The 26,178-nt window shown below is 37.0% G+C and overlaps 1 protein-coding gene across 1 annotated transcript in view; it reads right to left on the minus strand.

The window, feature by feature from the left end:
* Positions 1-26,178, minus strand: part of LOC117325680 (fibrillin-1-like) — an 86,531-nt gene that overhangs the window by 31,337 nt on the left and 29,016 nt on the right. The window contains 7 exon segments of the mRNA XM_033882098.1: positions 2-1,985; positions 3,761-3,868; positions 5,221-5,334; positions 8,596-8,703; positions 9,167-9,253; positions 10,924-11,223; positions 14,743-16,717. Of these exon segments, the coding sequence (XP_033737989.1) occupies positions 2-1,985; positions 3,761-3,868; positions 5,221-5,334; positions 8,596-8,703; positions 9,167-9,253; positions 10,924-11,223; positions 14,743-16,609 (4,568 nt within the window). The 5' untranslated portion in view covers positions 16,610-16,717.

Raw genomic sequence — 26,178 nt, forward strand, 5'->3', positions numbered from 1 at the left:
TCCTCCGGGAAAATTGTTACATTTCTGACTACAGTTGTTTAAAGAGCTGTTTGAGCATTCGTTGACATCTTGACAATTCGTTTCATTCCAAACAAATCCTTCAAAACATGAGCAATTGTATCCTCCTGGAAAATTGTTACATTTCTGAGTACAGTTGTTCAAAGAGCTATTAGAGCATTCGTTGACATCTTGACAATTCGTTTCATTCCATGAAAATCCTTCAAAACATGAACAATTGTATCCTCCTTCAAAATTGTAACATTTCTGGCTACAGTTGTTCAAAGAGCTATTTGAGCACTCGTTAACATCTTGACAAATCGTTTCATTCCATGAAAATCCTTCAAAACATGAACAATTGTATCCTCCAAGAAAATTGTTACATTTCTGACTACAGTTGTTTAAAGAGCTGTTTGAGCATTCGTTGACATCTTGACAATTCGTTTCATTCCATGAAAATCCTTCAAAACATGAACAATTGTATCCTCCAAGAAAATTGTTACATTTCTGATTACAGTTGTTCAAAGAGCTATTAGAGCATTCGTTGACATCTTGACAATTCGTTTCATTCCATGAAAATCCTTCAAAACATGAACAATTGTATCCTCCTGGAAAATTGTTACATTTCTGAGTACAGTTGTTTAAAGAGCTGTTTGAGCATTCGTTGACATCTTGACAATTCGTTTCATTCCATGAAAATCCTTCAAAACATGAACAATTGTATCCTCCTTCAAAATTGTAACATTTCTGGCTACAGTTGTTCAAAGAGCTATTTGAGCACTCGTTAACATCTTGACAAATCGTTTCATTCCATGAAAATCCTTCAAAACATGAACAATTGTATCCTCCAAGAAAATTGTTACATTTCTGAGTACAGTTGTTCAAAGAGCTATTAGAGCATTCGTTGACATCTTGACAATTCGTTTCATTCCATGAAAATCCTTCAAAACATGAACAATTGTATCCTCCTGGAAAATTGTTACATTTCTGAGTACAGTTGTTTAAAGAGCTGTTTGAGCATTCGTTGACATCTTGACAATTCGTTTCATTCCATGAAAATCCTTCAAAACATGAACAATTATACCCTCCTTCAAAATTGTAACATTTCTGGCTACAGTTGTTCAAAGAGCTATTTGAGCACTCGTTAACATCTTGACAATTTGTTTCATTTGAAAAGAATCCTTCAAAACATGAACAATTGTATCCTCCAGGAAAATTGCTACATTTCTGACTACAGTTGTTTAAAGAGCTGTTTGAGCATTCGTTGACATCTTCACAATTCGTTTCATTCCAAACAAATCCTTCGAAACATGAGCAATTGTATCCTCCTGGAAAATTGTTACATTTCTGAGTACAGTTGTTCAAAGAGCTATTAGAGCATTCGTTGACATCTTGACAATTCGTTTCAGTCCATGAAAATCCTTCAAAACATGAGCAATTGTATCCTCCTGGAAAATTGTTACATTTCTGAGTACAGTTGTTTAAAGAGCTGCTTGAGCACTCGTTTGTGTCAAGACAATACGTGTCATTCCCATAAAATCCCGAAAAACATTTGCATTCGAATCCTCCATCAAAATTGAAACAATCATGTGTGCAGTTATTAAATGAACTGTTTGAACATTCGTCGATGTCAACACAGATTGTTCCGTTCCAATTGTATCCAGAAAAACAACTGCAGTTGAAGCCACCTGGGAAATTATGGCACTCGTCACTGCAATTATTTAGACTACCGTTTGCACATTCATTGATATCGTTACATCCTAATGAGGTCATTATGAATCCACTAAAACATGCACACTCGTAACTTCCAGGTGTGTCGGTACATTCCTGTGTACAGTTGTTTAAGGCTGGATCTTTACATTCGTTTATGTTGTTACACTTGCCGACACCTAAAGTGAAACCATCCCCACACTGACAGTGGATGTTGCTATCGTTAAAAATACATGGTTGATCCTCACAGCCGTATTCAAATCCACACTCAGTTAGGTCTGAAAGATAAAGATACATTTGGTCAGTTCAATCTGCGACATAAGATGCCCAAAGGGCCTGTAACACTCATCTGATTTCTCAGAAAGTATGGCAAAGCACCCATTTAGATTATATGACTTTTCATCCACTTGAAGGTCTGCCATTTATGCGTTGCAGTCAACACTTTCCTTTAAATACCATTAAGCTTCCTGGTTCCAATGACGATTAAAAGCAAATTTCAAATGAAGCTGAAACTACTCAACAATAATTACTAATTTTTACTTGTTTTACTGAGCCCGGTTGTATTCTCTTTCAGTACAGCGACATCTAACCCCACTGTTCAAATTCGGCCAAACGGCCATTTTCCCCTGATAAGACTCGAAATTGAATTGGCAAAACCTACATGTGAAATTTGAGAAATGTCCTTCAACGACAGTGTAAACACAGACAAACAGAAGCTTCAGATCAAGGTATTAAAAACATGATTTAGTCGGGCAAATCGGGCACCCTATCTAATATTACAAATGGTCAACATATGAATGAACTACTAAAACGATAATATATACCGTAATAAATGTACAACAGAATTTCAAAATACTCTTCATCTACGAAGAGAAAATAGAAGAGTACTGTCAATATATGTACCAACAAATGAAATAATGTACTAAGGATTTTAGTTGGAAGATGGTCGAGTAATTTTTTATATTTATTTTGTCGTTTCGATATCTTGTTTGTGTATTGACGCGTATACATTATCTTTGGTGTTTTAAACTTATACATTTTTTCTCCGGGTGTACTAACAGTGTTGCCTAGTGTGCTAACAGTGTTGCCCTAGTGTGCCAACAGTGTTGACCTAGTGTGCTCAGTATTTCCCTATTATGCTAACAGTGTTGCCCTAGTGTGCTAACAGTGTTTTCCTAGTGTGCTAACATTGTTGTCCTAGTGTGCTTACAGTGTTGCCCTAGTGTGCCAACAGTGTTGCCCCAGTGTGCTAACAGTGTTGTCTTAGTGTGCTAACAGTTTTGCCCTAGTGTGCTAACAGTGTTGACCTAGTGTGCTCAGTGTTGCCCTAGTGTGCTTATAATGTTGCTCTAGTGTGCTAATAATGTTGCCCTAGTGTGCTAACAGTGTTGTCCAAGTGTGCTTACAGTGTTTTCCTAGTTTGCTAACAGTGTTGCCCAAGTGTGATAACAGTGTTGTCCTAGTGTGCTAACAGTGCTTCCCTAGTGTGCTTACAGTGTTGTCCTAGTGTGCTAACAGTGTTGCCCTAGTGTACTAACATTGTTGCCCTAGTGTGCTAACAGTGTTGCCCAAGTGTGATAACCGTGTTGCCCTAGTGTGCTAACAGTGCTTCCCTAGTGTGCTAACAGTGTTGCCCTAGTATGCTTACCGTGTTGCCCTAATGTGCAAACAGTGTTGCCCAAGTGTGCTAACATTGTTGCCCTAGTGTGCTAACAGTGTTGCCCTAGTGTGCCAACAGTGCTGCCCTAGTGTGCTAACAGTGTTGCCCTAGTAATACCAAATATATTTCACTCTTGTGGCTAATATATGTGATATTTAGATATCAAAATAGTATCTACACTCGTGAAGTATATTTGGTATCACTAAAGACACTTAGATACTCTATATATATATTTGTTCTAGTGTGATAACAGTGTACTATATTTTGTAATGGCGTGTTTAAAATGTAATATTATGTCGAGTTAGTTAGCACTATAAGTTTGCCTTGTTATTGACAGCGGGATTATCATTTTATCCGATTTAGCAAAGGTTAAAGATACACTCATCTACTTACACTCGTTATTTTCCAGGCAGAAAAAGTCACCCATAGTGTTTGTTGACACACAAGTAGAGTTTCCCGGACAGTCATAAGCACAAGGAATGAAGAATTCACACTGAGCTCCTACAACACATGAATTTTTTAAACATGAATGTAAACAAACTGTAACTGCCAATACATGCTCAGTACCAAAACTAAGATTTTTTTTCGGGGATGCTATAAGTTGAATTAAATGTAAAAACAATGACTAAATCAATGTACCAATGTTGCTACTTTTATAAAGTACATCACAATTACGGTAATTAACGTACAACATCGCAGTACGGTAATTAACGTACAACATCGCAGTACGGTAATTAACGTACAACATCACAATTACGGTAATTAACGTACAACATCGCTAGTACGGTAATTAACGTACAACATCAAAATTACGGTAATTTACGTTGAACATAACATTACGGTAATTAACATACAATATAATAATAACGGTTATAAACGTACAATATAACAACTACGGTAATTAACGTACTACATCGCTATTACGGTAATTAACGTACTACATTACATTACGGTAATTAACGTACTACATTACATTACGGTAATTAACGTACTACATTACATTACGGTAATTAACGTACTACATTACATTGCGGTAATTAACGTACTACATTACATTACGGTAATTAACGTACTACATTACATTACGGTAATTAACGTACTACATTACATTACGGTCATTAACGTACTACATTACATTACGGTAATTAACGTACTACATTACATTACGGTAATTAACGTATTACATAACAATAACGGTTATGAACGTACAACATCACAATTCCGGTAATTAATTAACGACATCAGATTACTGTGATGAATGAACAACATCACAATAACAGCAGTAATAAACGTACGAAATCACATGTACAGCAATTAACGAACAAAATTACACTTACGCTAATTAACGTACATCATCACAGTAACTGTAATCAACGTTGGAACATTATAATAACGATTATTAAAGTACAATATTCCAATGGTGGTAGTTAACGTACAACATCACAATTACGGTAATTAACGTACAACATCATAATCACGGTATTTGGGTACAATATTACAATTACTGTAAATAATGTATAACATTACAATTACGGTAATTACCATACAACTTCATAATCACGGTAATTAACGTACAACATAATCACGGTAATTAACGTACAACATCATAATCACGGTAATTAACGTACAACATCATAATCACGGTAATTAACGTACAACATAATCACGGTAATTAACGTACAACATAATCACGGTAATTAACGTACAACATAATCACGGTAATTGACGTACAACATCACAATCATAAGTAACGTATCAGAAATGCCAAGTGCTGAAATGTTAGTCAAGTAAAAAAGTTCTAATAATTTCTCTCATCCATTGTTATATATCAGTTTGACAAATACTGTACATACCTGTGAAACCAAAATCTGAACAGCTGCATGTGGTCTGGTCGTTCACCGTTAGACAATCTCCTCGATAAGTACAGTATTTACAGAAGGGTTCGTAGCCAAATGTTATATGGGTACCTTTAATGAGGAAAATTGTAAACGTTAACATTTACATAATGAGATCCTAATGACAAAATATCTCAAGTATTACACATATCAAGTAGAATGGCCTTTCCTTGTCAACGATTATCTGTTTTGCACTCGCTAATATCTACCAAACAAATCGGTACCTAGTGAAAATATACACACTGCTGGAACATATCAAAATATATCAAAGCATTTTGTGAACATCACTTGGAATTGCCGTCTCCCTTGTTATACGATCTAATCAAAGACTACTTTAAAGGAGGTGGTGCATGGTGGCCTACAGTCGATTCAAATTTTATGTATGATTTTATGACAGATAATTAACATCAAATACATCACATTTTGGACACTTAAATGAAAAATGGCAAACACTTTAAAAGCAGCGCAACCTAACATGATTCCTGAAAAAAAAATGTGCACTATAAATGTTAGATTCAGTATAATTTTCGTAAACTAGTATTTTATAAATTACAAATTGTGTTAATATCTTCTCTGATGTTATATTTTATAAAAATATGTGTTTATTATGAATGCGTACAATTAAAACTGTAAATGCAGCTTTTCTCAAAAAGTTACCGTCAAAAAATTAAGCTTCTCAAAAGAAAACTTGTTTTTGCGTTAACTGGACAAAGCAAAATAGTCGGTCGGGGTACAATCATTTTTTTTTCCAAACTTTGCTGACGTATTAATCTTTTGAAATTAATTTGAAATTACTTGACAATATATACAATCTAACAAGCGTATAATTGTTATATTTACATTAAGATACGTTAAACTTCACTTTCTCTTTGCTAAATCTTGGCTTTATGTTCAGCTAATCTCCTGTTTGTTCAATTGAAAGAACGGCACATGTGAAATCGATTTCATTGTAGTACTTGGTTTGCATTCAAATTGATGTGCAATACAAAGCCTCGGCGTGACTATGATCAACAAAGCACCAAAATGGCGTTATATTTACGCGATTTTTCTAAGTCAAAATCCTTGCTACTAGGTTTGATTCACCCACAACGCATTGCCAAACATTTGTTTGACGCTGATGGAAGTGACGTCATGTGATCTGGGCTGCATTTAGACGTTGATCAATACCATCTGGTTTAACACAGGAGTAATGGGAGACTGTTACACAGAATGTAAATATACTGTCATAAGCTGTTCCTCGATATTATCTATATGAAAGTGATCTAAAGTGGAAAACACTTTCGTAGATTTGGGCTGTGGAATTAGGTTTAAGTATAATCAAAAAAAAGCAGTAGAAGGAAGCCACGACGTCCACAAGAATGGATGAAAGACTTTTCCGTAATACTTGAAAAACGTCAAAGACCAGATCCTGCTAGAAGTGAAGATGAAATTCAGGATTTCACGGGCAACATTCATATACATTCTACTGTTCAAGACAGCCTAACTGTTGAAGAGCTGTATTGTACTGCATCATGTCACCGGAAGTGTAACATATACCATACGTACAGTGTATATGGAGACACGTCTATTGTTCCAAAGCCGGTCAGGCAGCAGCTGATATTTTAACATAAGCTGTGGTGTTCGAAAACATCCAGAGCATCAAATTGGAAAGAATATCAATCCTGACACTAATGTTGATTTGTCTAATTGAGATAAGCTAACTGGTCATTTAGTAGGTAAGTATAAGGATATCATCAATGACTTACTTGAGATAAGTATAAGGATATCATCAATGACTTACTTAAGATTGACCAGTGTGACAAGATGTATGTTTGTTTGATAAGCCTTAAAGTTTTTCCATTGTATTCTATTGACCACAAAAATGCCGTGGGAATTTTAGATTAAGCTGAAAACAGATATATTCTTCATATAACTTTCTTCAGTTTGGTGTTCATCATGCCACAATTTATAGAATTTTTCACCCTGCTGCTGAATGTCTAGAAAAACAAATTACCAGTACCAGTACATCTAGACACAAAACATATTTCGAGAACAGATGAATTGAAGCATAACCCAGCCTTTCCTAAAACGTTTTGGTGGTAAAGTGTCCATAAAAAATGGTGGCATATTAAGTAATTTACAAAATATGATTATCCATAAATGATTTTATCCGAAAATTTTGAAAAAAAACTCCTTTGATTTCTTTGTGGTATCAGATTTCAAAATTAAAAGTTTAAAAAGAAAAAAGGTTTTTGCAAAAAGACATCAAATTACATGTAGGCCGAAAGGAAATATGTACAAGATTAAACTCATTTCACAAAAAGTAATTAATAACAAATGTGTTCTATTATAATTAGTGGTCAAAAAAATAGCTTCTAATGCTGTTTTGTGTAAGTTGCCCCCACTCAAACTTCCGATGGGAAATCTTTTCCAAAGGTGATAACATTTTATGATTATTTCATACTCCATTAAGATGGATTAGTTTAACTTCAAAAGGACACTTCATTTGGACCATATCTCCGAGCAAATGTAGTCAAAAACATGTTCCTTGAAGAACGCTTCTGTACACCGCTAGGTATGGGCCCGGAGTATCTGTTACACTTCAACGTCCTATCGAGGCAGCTGAGGTGATAGAACACCAGCAGTATCTAAATAAGTACAATCAATGGTTGCGAAGCTCACGAAGCAGCAATCACTCTATGCAATTATTTGTTATGTTCGTATAAGCATGTCATTTTGAAATTGTACGTCACATAACATAACTCCTAGACCTCTAATGGATATCATATTTCCCGCGGTTGACACTGGAATTAGCGGGAAATTACTTTCTCTGCCAGTCTGACCGCCAGGTGGCGGTACTTGAGGTACCTGTGGCACGTGCAGTGCCAGGTCAGTTCAGGCAACGCACTCGGTGGTCCAGGTAGAGCTAAAATTCTTTTTTATAAAAATCATTTTGTGAACTATATAACTACAATATGAAAGTTAATGCATATATATGTATTATAGATGTATGGATATTAATGGTATGTATATTGAATTGTAATGTTGATAACAAATTGTTATTAAATGGCATCGTTAGTGCGTTGTGGACAATCATTGATTGTTTGTTATTGCCACCGGGGGGTTGGGTGTGGCAGAGAAATCATCGTTAGTGCGTTGTGGACAATCATTGATTGTTTGTTATTGCCACCGGGGGGTTGGGTGTGGCAGAGAAGTATAAAAACAAATTAGAAGGGTGTGGGGTGTATACTTTTGGACTTACAAGCTTTCCAAAACCTTACCCCAAAACGTTAAAGTAGGTGTTGGTGCCAAAAACATTAAAACCACAAAATGGTAAAATGCGAGTAGACGTACCATTAGAACACTTGTATCCGTCGTCGGTTCCGTCTATTACCATACAGGATTCGTTTGAATTACATGTTCCGATCTCCGCACAAGCGTTGTAGTATCGACAGAATTCCCCTGTTGAATCGAAACACTTTAGTAAAAGCAAATAACAGTTACATCGTTCAACAGAATTAAATTTGATTTACAATTATTCCAAAATAGTCATGAATCAATGAATTTGACTACTTAGCATTTTGATATAATGTGTATATTATATTGACAGGGTACATTGTATATAAGGTATAAGTATTTAATTGCCTACTATTATCATGTCTTTTTTATGTTTTAATGCGTGCTGTTTATGTATATATTCAGCTATTCTAATAAAATAATACATTTTAATACTTATTATTACAACTCAATAGTTATCATTAGTGATTTTTATTATTTTTTTGTTGATATATACATTGTACATGTATCCTACGTGTCGACAAAATTGACATATCGTACTTCTGATTTTATCCGTTTTAGATAAAGAATAAATGAAGTATTTAGGAAAACTCAAAAATAGTTCACCGTGACGTTAAACTTTGTCTACCTGTATATGAACTGGTACAGTTACACTCTGTTCCGTTCGACCCATTTACACAGTATCCATTATAGCTACAGAGGCCGCACATTCCATCTGAAAACCAAACGTATAAAGATATGTATATTAAAGCACATAAAATAAAAACGTAGTCGTAAATTATAGTAAATGACCGTTTTAATAGCAGTTTTCCAGTTCAGGGTGGTCGATCACTTAAACAATAATATCATGCAAATCTAAACATTGATAAAGTATACGATATAGTTCACCCTGCCTCTTTCTTAACATGACCTCCCTCGCTTGACATGGCCTTCCCGAATTTCGCTGACCGGGCTTGACAAGGTCTTCCCGCCTTTCAAATAGCATGGCCTCCCTTTCGCCTGACATGATCGTCCTTCCTGTCTCTAACTTCACATGGCCTTCTCGACTATCTCTTGGTATGACTTTTCCCTTTCTCCTCACATGGCCATCCCGTCTCTCACTTCACATTGCCTTCCAAATTTCTCTGTACAGGGCCTTCCCGACGATTACTTTAAATGACTCATTATATGACCTTTCCGTCTTTCTCGACTATCTCTTGGTATGGCATTCCCGTCTCTCATTTCACATGGTCTTTCTCAACTATCTCTTGACATGGCCTAACCGCCTCTCAATTCACACGTGGAACTGCATCACTTCGTTTGATTATCATATTCATGTCTCCTGTGTTGTCGTGGCCGTGTCCATGGACAATACAATGCAACGGACTTTCCGTGTGGTATTCAGAAGTCCTCGACTCCTTGACTATTGGCGGGCTAATTAACACAGCCAACACACAAATGAGGGGGTCGAAGCAATAGAAATTTAGGGTCTGTTAAGTGAAGCATTGTCAGAACTTTAAGGGCAGGAAATCAAAACTATTTTGCAATATTTCCAATCGAGTTTACATGTATGCGAGAAGTTTAATCAGCAGAGAATGGAAGTTTACCTGACTTTGCCCATTACGAGACGTACGAGACGTACGAGAGAACGAGACGTAGGAGATATAAGTAGTTCATACTTCATTAGGCTTACCTTCAGTGACCGATAGCTGTATTAGGCTTACCTTCAGTGACCGATAGCTGTATTAGACTTACCTTCAGTGACCGATAGCTGTATTAGGCTTACCTTCAGTGACCGATAGCTGTATTAGGCTTACCTTCAGTGACCGATAGCTGTATTAGACTTACCTTCAGTGACCGATAGCTGTATTAGACTTACCTTCAGTGACCGATAGCTGTATTAGACTTACCTTCAGTGACCGATAGCTGTATTAGACTTACCTTCAGTGACCGATAGCTGTATTAGACTTATCTTCAGTGACCGATAGCTGTATTAGGCTTACATTCAGTGACTGATAGCTGTATTAGACTTACCTTCAGTGACCGATAGCTGTATTTGACTTACCTTCAGTGACCGATAGCTGTATTAGACTTACCTTCAGTGACCGATAGCTGTATTTGACTTACCTTCAGTGACCGATAGCTGTATTAGACTTACCTTCAGTGACCGATAGCTGTATTAGACTTACCTTCAGTGACCGATAGCTGTATTAGACTTACCTTCAGTGACCGATAGCTGTATTTGACTTACATTCAGTGACCGATAGCTGTATTAGACTTACCTTCAGTGACCGATAGCTGTATTTGACTTACCTTCAGTGACCGATAGCTGTATTAGGCTTACCTTCAGTGAATGATAGCTGTATTAGGCTTACCTTCAGTGACCGATAGCTGTATTAGACTTACCTTCAGTGACTGAGAGCTGTATGGGAGTGCTTGAAGCAGCATCAATGGTGTTGACTGCGTTGCATACATAACTACCGGAGTCGCTGAAGAAGGTGTTGTGGATGGTTAGAGACGCATTGGCCAAGGTAGAACCCGTGTACTTAATGCCATCGATGGTAATGTTTACAGTTATGTCAGAGAACTGCTGCTGCCAAAACACGTATGTATCCGGTGAGGCCGGCGAAACATAACAGGACAGCGTTACTTTGGTACCGGATGTGACGAAATAGGACGTACGATTTACAAGCACTTGAAGATTTGCTGAAATAGATAAGTACAAATGCAGGTCTTGTAACAGGAAATTACAAATAATAACAAACAAAAGAAAGAAACAAATTGGTTTTTCAACAAAAGAACGAAATTCGACAGAATGTAGCGGATAATCAAACAAAAAGAAAACCATTATCTCATTAAAAGTTTTCTAATTTGACCACTAAGTGTAACATACAGTTGTAGCCAATAGGACATTCATTGTCTAAGTGAGTTATCCATTAAGAAGTTCAAATGTAGGACTAGCATGAATCGCAGTAGAATTAACTCTTCGGTATACATTTATGTCAGCAATGAAGTTTTAAAACAATATATTTATATAGAATTCAACTCATTCCATTCTAACACACTATTTTTAACATCAATACAATAATAGAGAAATGAGAAAACGGAGAAATATGACGCACAAAATACATAGAAATTAAAAGCACCGGGGTATGTACTAATATTAGATATATAAATTTGTACATATATGTTTATATATATATAAGACATATTAAGATAATTGATAAAATCAACATCGAGGTGATTTTCAGGAAGCAAGCGTGTGTATTGAGCGTGTTCAGGCAAAATAATTAGTTTAGCACAATGAAAATGATATAAATGATAATGTACATATATTAAAGTATTAAGTTTTGTTTTAAAGGAGTAAAGATATACTAAAACATGACACGATATTACTACTTACACAAAAACCATAAATATTTTGTAATGTTACATAGTAAATCGATCAGCTATTATAAGAAGGAAGAGTGTGGACAATTTATTTACAGAATTGTAACATGGCTATTATATTACATTATATAACAGTTTCCCTATGTAATATATCCATAGATTGACTCTACAGTATTAATTGATGTCTGTTCTCAGTCCGCTATAGGGGTAAGTACTCAATCAGAACCTAAGTGATAGGCTCTGTAATTATTTGTACTCAATCAGAGCCTAAGTGATATGCTCTGTATTTTTTTGTACTCAATCAGAAACTAAATGACAGGCTCTGTTATTATTGTGTTATTAGGTTATTACTTACGCTGGGGCGTCGCTTTCCAGCTACATAGATTAAAAAACGAGGTGCATATATTGCTAACAAACGATTATCGACTCGTCAGTGACACAATGTGTCTGGTCTCTAAACAAACGATTACCGACTCGTCAGTGACACAATGTGTCTGGTCTGTAAACAAACGATTACCGACACGTCAGTGACACGATGTGTCTGGTCTGTAAACAAACGATTACCGACACGTCAGTGACACGATGTGTCTGGTCTGTAAACAAATTACCGACTCGTCAGTGACACGATGCGTCTGGTCTGTAAACAAACGATTACCGACACGTCAGTGACACAATGTGTCTGGTCTGTAAACAAACGATTACCGACTCGTCAGTGACACGATGTGTCTGGTCTGTAAACAAACGATTACCGACTCGTCAGTGACACGATGTGTCTGGTCTGTAAACAAACGATTACCGACTCGTCAGTGACACGATGTGTCTGGTCTGTAAACAAACGATTACCGACACGTCAGTGACACGATGTGTCTGGTCTGTAAACAAACGATTACCGACTCGTCAGTGACACGATGTGTCTGGTCTGTAAACAAACGATTACCGACACGTCAGTGACACGATGTGTCTGGTCTGTAAACAAACGATTACCGACTCGTCAGTGACACGATGTGTCTGGTCTGTAAACAAACGATTACCGACTCGTCAGTGACACGATGTGTCTGGTCTGTAAACAAACGATTACCGACTCGTCAGTGACACGATGTGTCTGGTCTGTAAACAAACGATTACCGACACGTCAGTGACACGATGTGTCTGGTCTGTAAACAAACGATCACCGACTCGTCAGTGACACGATGTGTCTGGTCTGTAAACAAACGATTACCGACTCGTCAGTGACACGATGTGTCTGGTCTGTAAACAAACGATTACCGACACGTCAGTGACACGATGTGTCTGGTCTGTAAACAAACGATTACCGACACGTCAGTGACACGATGTGTCTGGTCTGTAAACAAATTACCGACTCGTCAGTGACACGATGTGTCTGGTCTGTAAACAAACGATTACCGACTCGTCAGTGACACAAAGTGTCTGGTCTGTAAACAAATTACCGACTCGTCAGTGACACGATGTGTCTGGTCTGTAAACAAACGATTACCGACTCGTCAGTGACACAATGTGTCTGGTCTGTAAACAAATTACCGACTCGTCAGTGACACGATGTGTCTGGTCTGTAAACAAACAAATTACCGACTCGTAAGTGACACAATGTGTCTGGTCTGTAAACAAATTACCGACTCGTCAGTGACACGATGTGTCTGGTCTGTAAACAAACGATTACCGACTCGTCAGTGACACGATGTGTCTGGTCTGTAAACAAAGGATTACCGACTCGTCAGTGACACGATGTGTCTGGTCTGTAAACAAACGATTACCGACTCGTCAGTGACACGATGTGTCTGGTCTGTAAACAAATTACCGACTCGTCAGTGACACGATGTGTCTGGTCTGTAAACAAACGATTACCGACTCGTCAGTGACACGATGCGTCTGGTCTGTAAACAAATTACCGACTCGTCAGTGACACAATGTGTCTGGTCTCTAAACAAACGATTACCGACTCGTCAGTGAGGGCTCCAGAATGTGTCTCTAAACCTAAACTTAACCCCAGTGTTTTATCATATTTGATTGCAACTTTTGCAGTAATTTGATGTAATGAAACTGTGGTTGAGGAAAATGATTGAGGGATTGTTGAGGGTGTTTACAAACTGACTCGCCTTCGCAATTTTATACAAACAAGAGATGTTGTAGAACAGCATAGCTCGTCTCGTAAATGTTGGTCAGTAAATGATTAAGTTACATGAATTAGTATTGTTTTGCATATTGGAAGTGTTTTGTTCACATACAAGTCCAAAACATGTCTAAAAGCAGGTTTTGTTCCAAAAATCATTTAGTTCAACGTATTAATGCCTTTCAACACTTTCACCACAAAACTTAAAGTTTTTGTCAACATAAAAAGTCTGACTCCAAATCATGTCAAAAAGAAACCCATCCCTCCCCCCCCCCCCCCCCCCCCCCCCAACACCCCCTTTAAAAACAAACAAAAAACAAAATCCAAAACAATCTTTGAGTTCGACTCCAAGGAGGGGATAGTATAATCATCAGCGACCCTAAAACCAAAAATATTAATATTAGAAAACCAACCCCACGTCGGGGTGACAACATTAGCTATGCCTCTTCTTCGAAGAGACGAGCTTAAACTAACATTGACATTAATTACTTTTAAACCCCTGTTGCACATCTGCATATCAGTTTATCCTCATGGGAAATTTCAGAAAGTTTGGTTTACTTTTGAGGAGGCGATACAGGGTCCTTACATTTACAGTTGGACTACAGTCGATAAAAAACAGGGAGTACGGGGACCTTTTCATCAAAATTATATGTCGTATCCTTTATCTTACACGTGAATATATCAGAATAGGAAGGATTAGTGCTTACCATCGCTTGTTAAAGAGTCGGTGTTGTTATCTGGTATTGTCGATTCTGAGGTTGTGAACAATGGTGTTAGCGTAATAGATGGATTACGTTCATTTCGGGTAGAATAATATGGTGTAGATTTAGGAGTATAAAATGACGGTGTTGTTGCTTCAGTTGATGAGACAAATAACGGTGTTGTCTCCGTGGATGTGTCAAATGGTGGTGTTGTATCAGTTGATGTGTCAAATGGTGGTGTTGTGTCAGTTGATGTGTCAAATGGTGGTGTTGTGTCAGTTGATGTGTCAAATGGTGGTGTTGTGTCAGATGATGTGTCAAATGGTGGTGTTGTGTCAGTTGATGTGTCAAATGGTGGTGTTGTGTCAGATGATGTGTCAAATGGTGGTGTTGTGTCAGTTGATGTGTCAAATGGTGGTGTTGTGTCAGATGATGTGTCAAATGGTGGTGTTGTGTCAGATGATGTGTCAAATGGTGGTGTTGTGTCAGTTGATGTGTCAAATGGTGGTGTTGTGTCAGTTGATGTGTCAAATGGTGGTGTTGTGTCAGTTGATGTGTCAAATGGTGGTGTTGTGTCAGTTGATGTGTCAAATGGTGGTGTTGTGTCAGTTGATGTGTCAAATGGTGGTGTTGTGTCAGATGATGTGTCAAATGGTGGTGTTGTGTCAGATGATGTGTCAAATGGTGGTGTTGTGTCTGATGATGTGTCAAATGGTGTTGTTGTGTCAGTTGATGTGTCAAATGGTGGTGTTGTGTCAGATGATGTGTCAAATGGTGGTGTTGTGTCAGATGATGTGTCAAATGGTGTTGTTGTGTCAGTTGATGTGTCAAATGGTGGTGTTGTGTCAGTTGATGTGTCAAATGGTGGTGTTGTGTCAGTTGATGTGTCAAATGGTGGTGTTGTGTCAGTTGATGTGTCAAATGGTGGTGTTGCTTCAGATGATGTGTCAAATGACGGTGTTGTTGTTTCCATGGATGTGTCAAATGAAGTTGTTTTTGTTTCGGTAGATACGTCAAATGCCGGTGTTTTTGTTTCAGTTGATGTGTCAAGTAACGATGTCGTGTCAGTTGATGTGTCAAGTAACGATGTCGTGTCAGTTGATGTGTCAAGTAACGATGTCGTGTCAGTTGATGTGTCAAGTAACGATGTCGTGTCAGTTGATGTGTCCAATGACGGAGTTGTTGTTTCGATTGATGTGTCAAATGACGGTGTTGATGTTTCGATTGATGTGTCCAATGACGGAGTTGTTGTTTCGATTGATGTGCCCAATGACGGTGTTTTGTCAGTTGATGTGTCAAATGAAGGTGTTATTGTTTCAGATGATGTGTCAAATGACGGTGTTGATGTTTCAATTGATGTGTCCGATGACGGTGTTGTTTCAATTGATGTGTATAATGACGGTGCTATTGCTTCAGTTGATGTGTCCAATGACGGTGTTGTTGTGTCATATGATGTGGCAAATGACGGTGTTGTGTCATATGATGTGTCAAATGACGGTGTTGTATCAGATGATGTGTCAAATGACGGTGTTGTGTCATATAATGTGTCAAATGGCGGTATTGTGTCTGATGATGTTTCAAATGACGGTGTTGTTGTGTCATATAATGTGTCAAATGGCGGTGTTGTGTCTGATGATGTGTCAAATGACGGTGTTGTTGTGTCATATAATGTGTCAAATGACGGTGTATTGAACACTGATGCCGTGTTAGTTAATGAAGCGGTACTAGCTTGATTTCTTTCTGTCGATGTGTTATATATAAAGCCAGGTGTCGATAAAGTACCAGCGTCCGTAGTAGCCGACTCGTAGGTGCTGGTCGGCACTGCTGTGGTGGAAGACGCTGATGTCAGAAGCATCAGTTGTGCGCCAGACATGAGCAATAAAACCAGAACGACGCACCCTCTCCATGGCGCGGTACGTGCCCAATCACTTCTCAATTCTGCCATCTAGAGTCCTGCTCAGCACACTGCCATATTTTACACCTGAAACATCAAAATTAGATATCAGGATCAATTGGCTCAGTGGCATAACCTTACAGCTCTATATAAAACAATACCTAGGAATGGTGGGGTCACTGGGTAGTGCTTCATTAATGCAATTGTCCATTTCTGAATCTGAAACGAGCTCACAAACTTGACGTTCTCTTACATGACAAGTTTCAGAAAAAGTATTGTTTACCAATTTCCCATTAACCAAACGTATATTAGCATTATTTTTCACGCTGAAATCCAACAGAAAAAAATAATTACAATGGCTATTCACAAAATCAACATCTGCATACATCAGGTATGGAGATAAATGTATGCAGACATTGATGCAGTGTATGTACCATACACTTAACAGGGGTTTATCAACAACCGGTACAAACACTTAACAGGGGTTTATCAATAAACCGGTACAAACATTTAACATGTATTGATCAACAACCGGTACATACACTTAACAGGGGTTTATCAACAACCGGTACAAACACTAAACAGATGTCAACAACGGGTACATAAACTAAACAGATGTTTATCAACATCCGGTACAAAAACGAAACAGATGTCAACAACCGCTACAAACACTAAATAGATGTTTATCATCAACCGGTACAAACACTAAACATGTGTTTATCAACAGCCAGTACAAACACTAAATATGTGTTTATCAACAACCGGTACAAACACTAAACATGTGTTTATCAATAACCAGTACAAACACTAAACAGATGTTTATCATCAACCGGTGCAAACACTTTACAGGGGTTGATCAATAAACCGGTACAAACATTTAACATGTATTGATCAACAACCGGTACATACACTTAACAGGTGTTTATCAATAACCGGTACATACACTTAACAAGTGCTTATCAATAAACCGGTACAAACACTAAACATGTGTTTATCAACAACCGGTACATACACTTAACAGGTGTTTATCAATAACCGGTACATACACTAAACAGGGGTTTATCAATAAACCGGTACAAACATTTAACATGTATTGATCAACAACCGGTACATACACTTAACAAGTGCTTATCAATAAACCGGTACAAACACTAAACATGTGTTTATCAACAGCCAGTACAAACACTAAACAAGTGCTTATCAATAACCGGTACAAACACTAAACATGTGTTTATCAATAACCGGTACAAACACTAAACATTTGTGTTTATCAATAACCGTTACAAACACTAAACAAGTGCTTATCAACAACCGGTACAAACACTTAACAAGTGCTTATCAATAACCGGTACAAACACTTAACAGGTGTTTATCAATAATCGGTACAAACACTAAACAGGTGTTTGTAAACAATCTGTACTTACACTAAATACACTAAACAGGTGTGTATCAACAGCCGGTACATACACTAAACAGGTGTGTATCAACAGCCGGTACATACACTAAACAGGTGTGTATCAACAGCCGGTACATACACTAAACAGGTGTGTATCAACAGCCGGTACATACACTAAACAGGTGTGTATCAACAGCCGGTACGTCACCCGTAAGACAACACCGACTGGGATAAGACATTGATACTTACAGAACAAATGTCAGACTTGAAGATTACCAAATATCTTCTACAAAATCGACATAATGAAATGAACTGACGGGGTATTATATTTCCTGAAAAATTACCTAACATGAACATCGGCAGATTTTAACAACAGAACACTCGAACAGAGTTTGATTCATGCCAATTAACACATACAAGATGATGAATTGTTCTGGTCATTTGAAATTAGATAAACGATACCAGATACTCGTGATCTTAGCTATACAATTCACAGTAATTAGTTACCAAACATGTGTTTATAGACCCATCACAGAGCTAATTACTGTCATGATCTTAGCTATACAAGTTACAGTAATTAGTTACCAAACATGTGTTTATAGACCCATCACAGAGCTAATTACTGTCATGATCTTAGCTATACAAGTTACAGTAATTAGTTACTGTACCAAGCAGGTGTTAATAGACACCTCACATAACTAATTACTGTCAATTACATTCGCTTTTAAAAGTCAAATTTGTGTCATGTGATATATAGCATTATGTTTTAGATACAAAATAATTTCGTAAAAAACTTATTTCAAATGTAGTGTATAGGGATACAAGATGGCATTTTTTCAATACCTATAAAATGAATGTTGATGTTAATTAGGTACACAACTGCAGAGGACATAAGTAGATTGGACAAAGACTCCATGGATGTTTTCTGTAATAGGACACTTAAATACTTGAGTAAATATAGAGCGGATAGTGTAGATCAATACGCATAAAATTTAGAAGGAGCCAGAATGTTTACGTTAGTAGACGAGAAACAATTTCATACTAACAGTCTGAATAGAGCAATACTTCGGGGATTAATTTAAGGAATTCCAACTGACATCCATTAGTTAACATGAACGATTTGTGCACTCTATGACCCCTTACGACTCCAAACTCCCTCTCCTCTCGTCTTGTCCTTCATACTGTCTAGGTTGTAGATGTATGATTATTCTATGGTAACAGATATGGTTTCAGATAATTTATATGTAATAATGTATGTAGGGTTATGACAGACTACGTTATTACAGGCCCTCGCCATATTACCATGCTGACATCCATGTCTAGAAAAACAACACCCACTCATTGCAGACTGACAGAAAGACACTTAATCTCGTATAAACTGTCTCATTAAACATTTCATTGCACTTCCATGATATCGACAGGTAAAGCCGGGAATACGGACAGGTCCATAAAACGTGTGTAGACCAGGAACTATTGCTGATTTGTCTACTCCAGTGGGAAATACTTTGCGGTTTTAACGGTTATGGGAAACAAACAGTATTGATACAGAAGACAGTTCGGCGCTTGTCATTAATTAGATCTAGATTTAAAACGACGGGCGTTTTCTTTAAAGTAGAACACCCTTGTAAACTGGTTTTAGGACCATATCCAGTATTATCCCAATGTGAAAATACAAGTCATTTTAGATCAATTTGCGGTTTTGATTTTCTCTTCCAGTGTTCTTTTTGCATGATAATTATTGAGTAGGTATCGTCGTTGACGTCGTAGATCTAGTTACTGTGAATTTGCCTTTTTTTTCTTTCTTTTTTTCCCCCGATACACCGCTTGGTATTCAGGAAAAATCGTGTACGCAAATAGTTGGTTTGACATAAAATACCGAATGAACTCTTTAAATGAAAGAAATGGAAAAAGGTGATGATACTCGTGTTATGAAATATTGAAAAGTAAACATATTGATCTGATAATCGACTTAGAGAGAAAATCCTAATATTGCAGTTAAGCATGCATTACAAAAATAAAGAATATATACATTCAAACGAAATAAACGTTCTAGCTTAAAATCGATATAATGATACCGAAACAGAACCCTGTAGAAATACGAAAATAGGACCAGGTGTTCCAGAATAGTAAACGTCTTCTGTTTCACCCTAAAAACCTAGGTCAAATCAACGACACACGTCATACAAACCTAGGTCAAATCAACGATACCCGTCATACTAACCTAGGTCAAATCAACGACACCCATCATACAAAGCTAGGTCAAATCAACGACACCCGCCATACAAACCTAGGTCAAATCAACGACACCCGTCATACAAAGCTAGGTCAAATCGACGACACCCGTCATACAAACCTAGGTCAGATCAACAACACCCGTCATACAAAGCTAGGTCAAATCAACGACACCCACCATACAAACCTAGGTCAAATCAACGACACCTGCCATACAAACCTAGGTCAAATCAACGACACCCGCCATACAAAGCTAGGTCAAATCAACGACACCCGTCATACAAAGCTAGGTCAAATCAACGACATCCGTCATACAAATCTAGGTCACGACGACACCCGCCATACAAATCTAGGTCACGACGACCCCCGTCATACAAACCTAGGTCAAACACGCGTTATGGTATACTCAAACTGAGAGCCAGGGTGGTAACAACGGAACTACATTGTACTAGGGCCAACGAACATCGAAAATGTCTTATTTCATATCGCATAAGCAAATAAAATATTTCACATTGAACTCATGATGTCTCCCCATGGTCTTTTCATCAACCTGCATCTCTCGAAACCCCATTTTGTTATTTTATTTCTGTACGCGATTGACTTTCTGTCAAGAAGTTGTGATAATGGAAGCAAGTTATTCGATACAGAATGAACATGGCTATGTATTATACAGCTTAGTTGTAAGCTGTCCCTGATGCTTAATGTGTAAGTAAAGATCAAGTTAAATGGCTGATGTTGAGTCAATAGGTTCTTCACTTCCTTTATGGTACGTCCTATCGGGTCCATAAAGTTATGGTCTTTTAAAGACCTTTCATTAATATCTCCCTATGTAATATTGAAGAAATTCGCGCTGTCTCTGGTGCCTGTTCCGAAAACTCTTCAATGTAGTCAGCCTTGTATGAAAACAAACACAAGTAGGTAAAGAGAGGGGCACAGTTTGTCCCCAAGGGTACACCACCAATGTGTCAAACTCAACAAGGGTCGTGTCAAACAGAAATTTAATCATCGGCACAATTTTCACCTCGGTGTATTTCCACTGGGCCATTCTATGTCATAATACATTTTATTTTACAATTCAATGTAATTAGGATAAAATAATTTGTTTGTGATTTCAGGTTTTTGGGTCAATAACAGGACGACAAAGGACATTGATGCTATGCATTAATATCGTCAACAAGTAAGTGTAACATAGACATTGAAAACCAACAGGCAAGTGTTAAACCATGGCTTCAACACAATCGACACCGGGAGTATAACACATCATGGTATAGATAGGAAAACCAACAGGCAAGTGTTAAACCATGGCTACAACAAAACCAACGGACAGGTGTTAAACCATGGCTTCAACACAATCGACACCGGGAGTATAACACATCATGGTATAGATAGGAAAACCAACAGGCAAGTGTTAAACCATGGCTACAACAAAACCAACGGACAGGTGTTAAACCATGGCTTCAACACAATCGACACTGGAAGTATAAAACATCATGGTATAGATAGGACTTTCGAACGGAAAAACAAAGGGACAAACATGACACTATTTTATATGTATTTGTCAGTGATGAGGTGTGGTCACTCAATTGGTCATCTACAGGTGACAGGTAACAGTAAATAACTGGTCACTCGTGTATAACAATGTCATAAATCGCTATCGACATTTACATTGCCTGGAACCTTTCATTATATCATATCATGGTGCTCTGGAGCGAAAAAAGTAAAACACTTCTATCTATCAAAATATTAATATATTTACCGGGGTCTTTTTTTAATTGTCATTATTACTATTTGAACATTTAAAGCGGGTATTTGGTGTCTTTCAACTGATATTTTATGAGTTTTAGATAGATCACTATGCCAGTATGAGTGAAAATACTGGAAACTACTCTATCTTACTTGTGAAACACATAAATGTTCAATGAAAACCCTTAAATACTTCTATTTTCAAAAACTTAAAATATCATAAAATTGTTTAATGAATGATTAAAATAATTTTCAAAATTTTCATTTTCAGTTGCTATGCTGTTATGCTGAGCCTGTAAAATCAAATCGGGAAAAAAATAAAACAAAAAAAAAAAGAATTGAAAAAAAAACAAACAAACAAACAAATCACAATTCCTTTTTCGTATCATCAAAGTATTAGTCTAGAATATGCCCCCAAAATAACAGCCTATGCATAAAATGAAAACTAGGGAAAATAAATACTCTCTGGTACAGATTCTGACACTCGTAGTAAAAAAATGATTTCAGTACCACTGTTTGGTTTTACTTGTAAACTTACACTTGTGTAAGCTCTAGTCAGAACATTTACATCAACAATGACACGCTAGGTACATATAAAGAAGTATACACATTTACCAAACAACACATAGCCCTAGATACTCCATCTCGTCTGTTCAATGTCTCCAGGGACACACAACTATCACTGTTCGTAGTATTTAGGTTTATCTTTAGTATTGTTTATCGGTCTATCAACAGTAGTCCAGTTCTAACGTGGTATCGATATCGTACCAGACAGGAAAAACTAGTTTAAATAGTTGACAAAACAAAATAATATCAGACAACGATTAAGTATTGGTGGTGATGTTGTAGTAGATATGGGGAGCAGACGTTCAATACACAGTATTTACGTTCAGTGTGGCCTTTACCTTCATGTCGTTAGGAAACCATATTTTAGTTTATAAGACTGAAAACTTCACTTGGTGGTGATCAGCCTGCGTAGGCTACAAACATGGCCCGGTCTCTATCGGTTTCAATATAAAGGACTTTCCTTTGCAGCCTTAAGTTTTATAGGACTCAAAGACTAAAATAAAGCATCTTTATGAATACAAGATTATGACGTTCCAAGTTTATGTCAAAAATAAAGACTATACATGTATATAATATAGTATTACCTAACTGATGTCTGTGTAATAATATTTGTATTAAGTTCTACGAAAATGATCATTTATACAAAATGTAGATTACTGACAGAATATGTTTTGTATACACCTGAGCATGTTCTGACATCAATCAAAATCATCAACTATCCAGCTTTAAACGAGCGTTTTCGCTGTTCATATTGATTCGTCTAAAGACCAACTCATCAGCTCATGGAATCAGCGATAGTAAGATCGTATCGATTCGCCCGAAGTTATATCTACTATATCAGTTTATATAGACAAACAAGTCTACATTGTTGTAGACAGTTCCATAAACAAACAGTTTTACGCGATTTGATTATTTCTACAGAGTTGTAAATAAGTGTCACGGTCGACATACAGGTTTGATACAACAATAGCGATAATATTACGATTATCAATCAGCACTCGTAACAGACGTTCTCACACGAATTCCTCACCTACAATAAGAATTATTAGCAAACTTTATACTGTAAAAAGGTCATGATTCAAAGGACTACGCACCTGAACTCTACATGTAGAATAAAATATTGAGCTTCGTTCTCCTAAACTTATAAAGAATGTGGATTAAACGGAAATTGAAGATCTTCCATCATAGTCTAAGCTGATCAGAGAAAATGTATGTTTAACAAAGCGATATGCATGTGCTGGGTAAAATCCTTGGAGTCAATACAATCTCTATCTAATTTGGTAAGGCTGTTAAATACCAAGCTTGGTGGTGAACGATATGTACAGAGAGTTATTCATGCAGCTTGTATAAATTTAGCAGTTTTCCAGTTTTATTGGTTAAAATAGAATTCTTAACATATTAAAAATCAGTATCTATACGTATGGCTATTAACACCTTTCCTGGTACGCCCGATTCTAGGATCCTACAACCATCCCTTATTTCACACAGGTACATGTACATGTACATTGTATGTTTTTATGTTTTTATGTATTTTAACAAACAATACTTCAGACTACCCGCTTCTTTGTCCAAATATCATGACCTTATAAGTCACGATTTATATCGGCTCCCGTTTCAACGCACAGTCTATACACTGTACCACTTTAAAATGGATGTACATGTATGGTGAGTGAAGGAATGGGATATATGTTATAATCGTTTTTGGTGAGTGAAGGAATGGGATATATGTTATAATCGTTTTTAAGATAATTGTAAAATATCCTTAATACTTAATCTACCAATCATTTGAGTGTCTGTATTGAAGAAATACGAAACTATTTTAAGATACATTTCTTTGTCAAATACTTAAAATCATGTCGTATAAATCATAATGTCATTCAAATCGTATAAATTTAGAACATCTAGTGGCGTCATGCATACGTCAGAAAAAAAATGACATCCTTGACGATTTCGTCACGCCTACTACTGACCTCAAATATTTTCACTTTTCTGTGAATGCAAATGTCAAATACAAGTGTACATACACATTCAACTGTGACGTCAACGTCACTTAAAGGCCAATTATCAAAATTTGTGAAACACATTACAATGCAACGAAAGTTGACAAAATAAATGCGCTTGAGAACAATAAAAAGCTTTTTTTAAGTATACTAAAATTATCTTCATGTTACAGTTTTCAGAATCAATGTATCCACTGTTAGCACATTTCGGTAATGATTTATTAAAATGTCCTGTCAATAGCTGGTTATCAACCACTACATACACGCGACATAAATTGGGCAATAATAGACAATTTAGATAACTTCGTTATCGGGAGGTAGACGTCGAAGGTCTCGTTTGACTTACGCCATAGTATTCTACAATTACCTGTTCACATCTGGGGAAATAACCTCACCCTCGAACTGTGTAACAATCAAAAATGTCCTAAAGCATTCTCGATCTATACATGAGAATTTGTTTTCTAAAAAGATACCATAGGAACTAACACAGTACCCGTATATATATATATTAACGTGTCTATACGTGGACGGGTATTTGAGAGAAAGTTAATCCAAAGCAAAATCTATTTTCGCAATTTTTTTTCTTATTTGAGAGTCAAATATCTTCTGAGACATACTATGACACGTGTTTGTAATGAAAAATTTACCCATATAAGAGTAAACATACACCCAAACATATAACTTCATGAGCTTTTGAGAGATGATATTTTTCAACCATCCGCTTTCCCCCGTATATCTCTGTACATCTGAACTAATATCGGTTTAAGGGGATAAAACATTCGTTGTGGGAGTTCTCTTTTCAAGCAATGTGTCGAAATCTAAATATGATGATACCAGCTAGCGTGTTTACAAAACAGTGATTTCAAAGTCGACCACGCGAGATACAAAATGGAGATTAACAAGAAACCCGTTAAAATAGTACAAGGACAATAAGACCAGGCGTTCGAGAAGGATAAGTATCTTTTTTTAACAAGGCCATCCTCATGTAAATCAGACCCGGATATATGGGGGTATCTATCATTCCAGTTGTCATAGGTGAGTGTTACTGTGTTTCTGTTGTAGTGATAGGGTCCATCCTGACGTCAGTTGACAGGGGTCGTCTGCTGCGTTACCCGGATACCCGTGAGTCAAAAAGGTCAGCTGCCGTCTATAGCGTCCAATTAGTTTTATTATAAATCAAAGAGGATATCAGTTTTAGCTGTCTTCTGCACCGTCACAGTTTAGTGGTATTTTGACTCTGCTGTCGTATTTTGAAACATTTATGAAAAATCTCAAAGGAAGTAGAAACCAATGATGTCATACAATATACAAATATACGTATGGAGATAATACTACCAATGCAATTATCATAATGTATTGTTATGTATCTTGACTTCCGGTCAGCAAGAGCTGTCAAAATAACCTGTCGCCGATGGCCGGTGATACCAGCATTATTGGACGTTTTTGACGTGTATATGTTTACCACCATGATACATTCGTACGTGATGATTGGTGACAAACAATGTGATTGTACAGGTACAACAGGAGAAAAGCGTGGCGATAACGTGGTAGGTTAATTGTGTCGCCCTAGATCAACTTAATTCGGGCGTAATGATATGTGTTACTTAACA

The sequence above is a fragment of the Pecten maximus genome, chromosome 1, assembly GCF_902652985.1.
Source record: "Pecten maximus chromosome 1, xPecMax1.1, whole genome shotgun sequence".
In the NCBI taxonomy this organism is placed as follows: domain Eukaryota; kingdom Metazoa; phylum Mollusca; class Bivalvia; order Pectinida; family Pectinidae; genus Pecten; species Pecten maximus.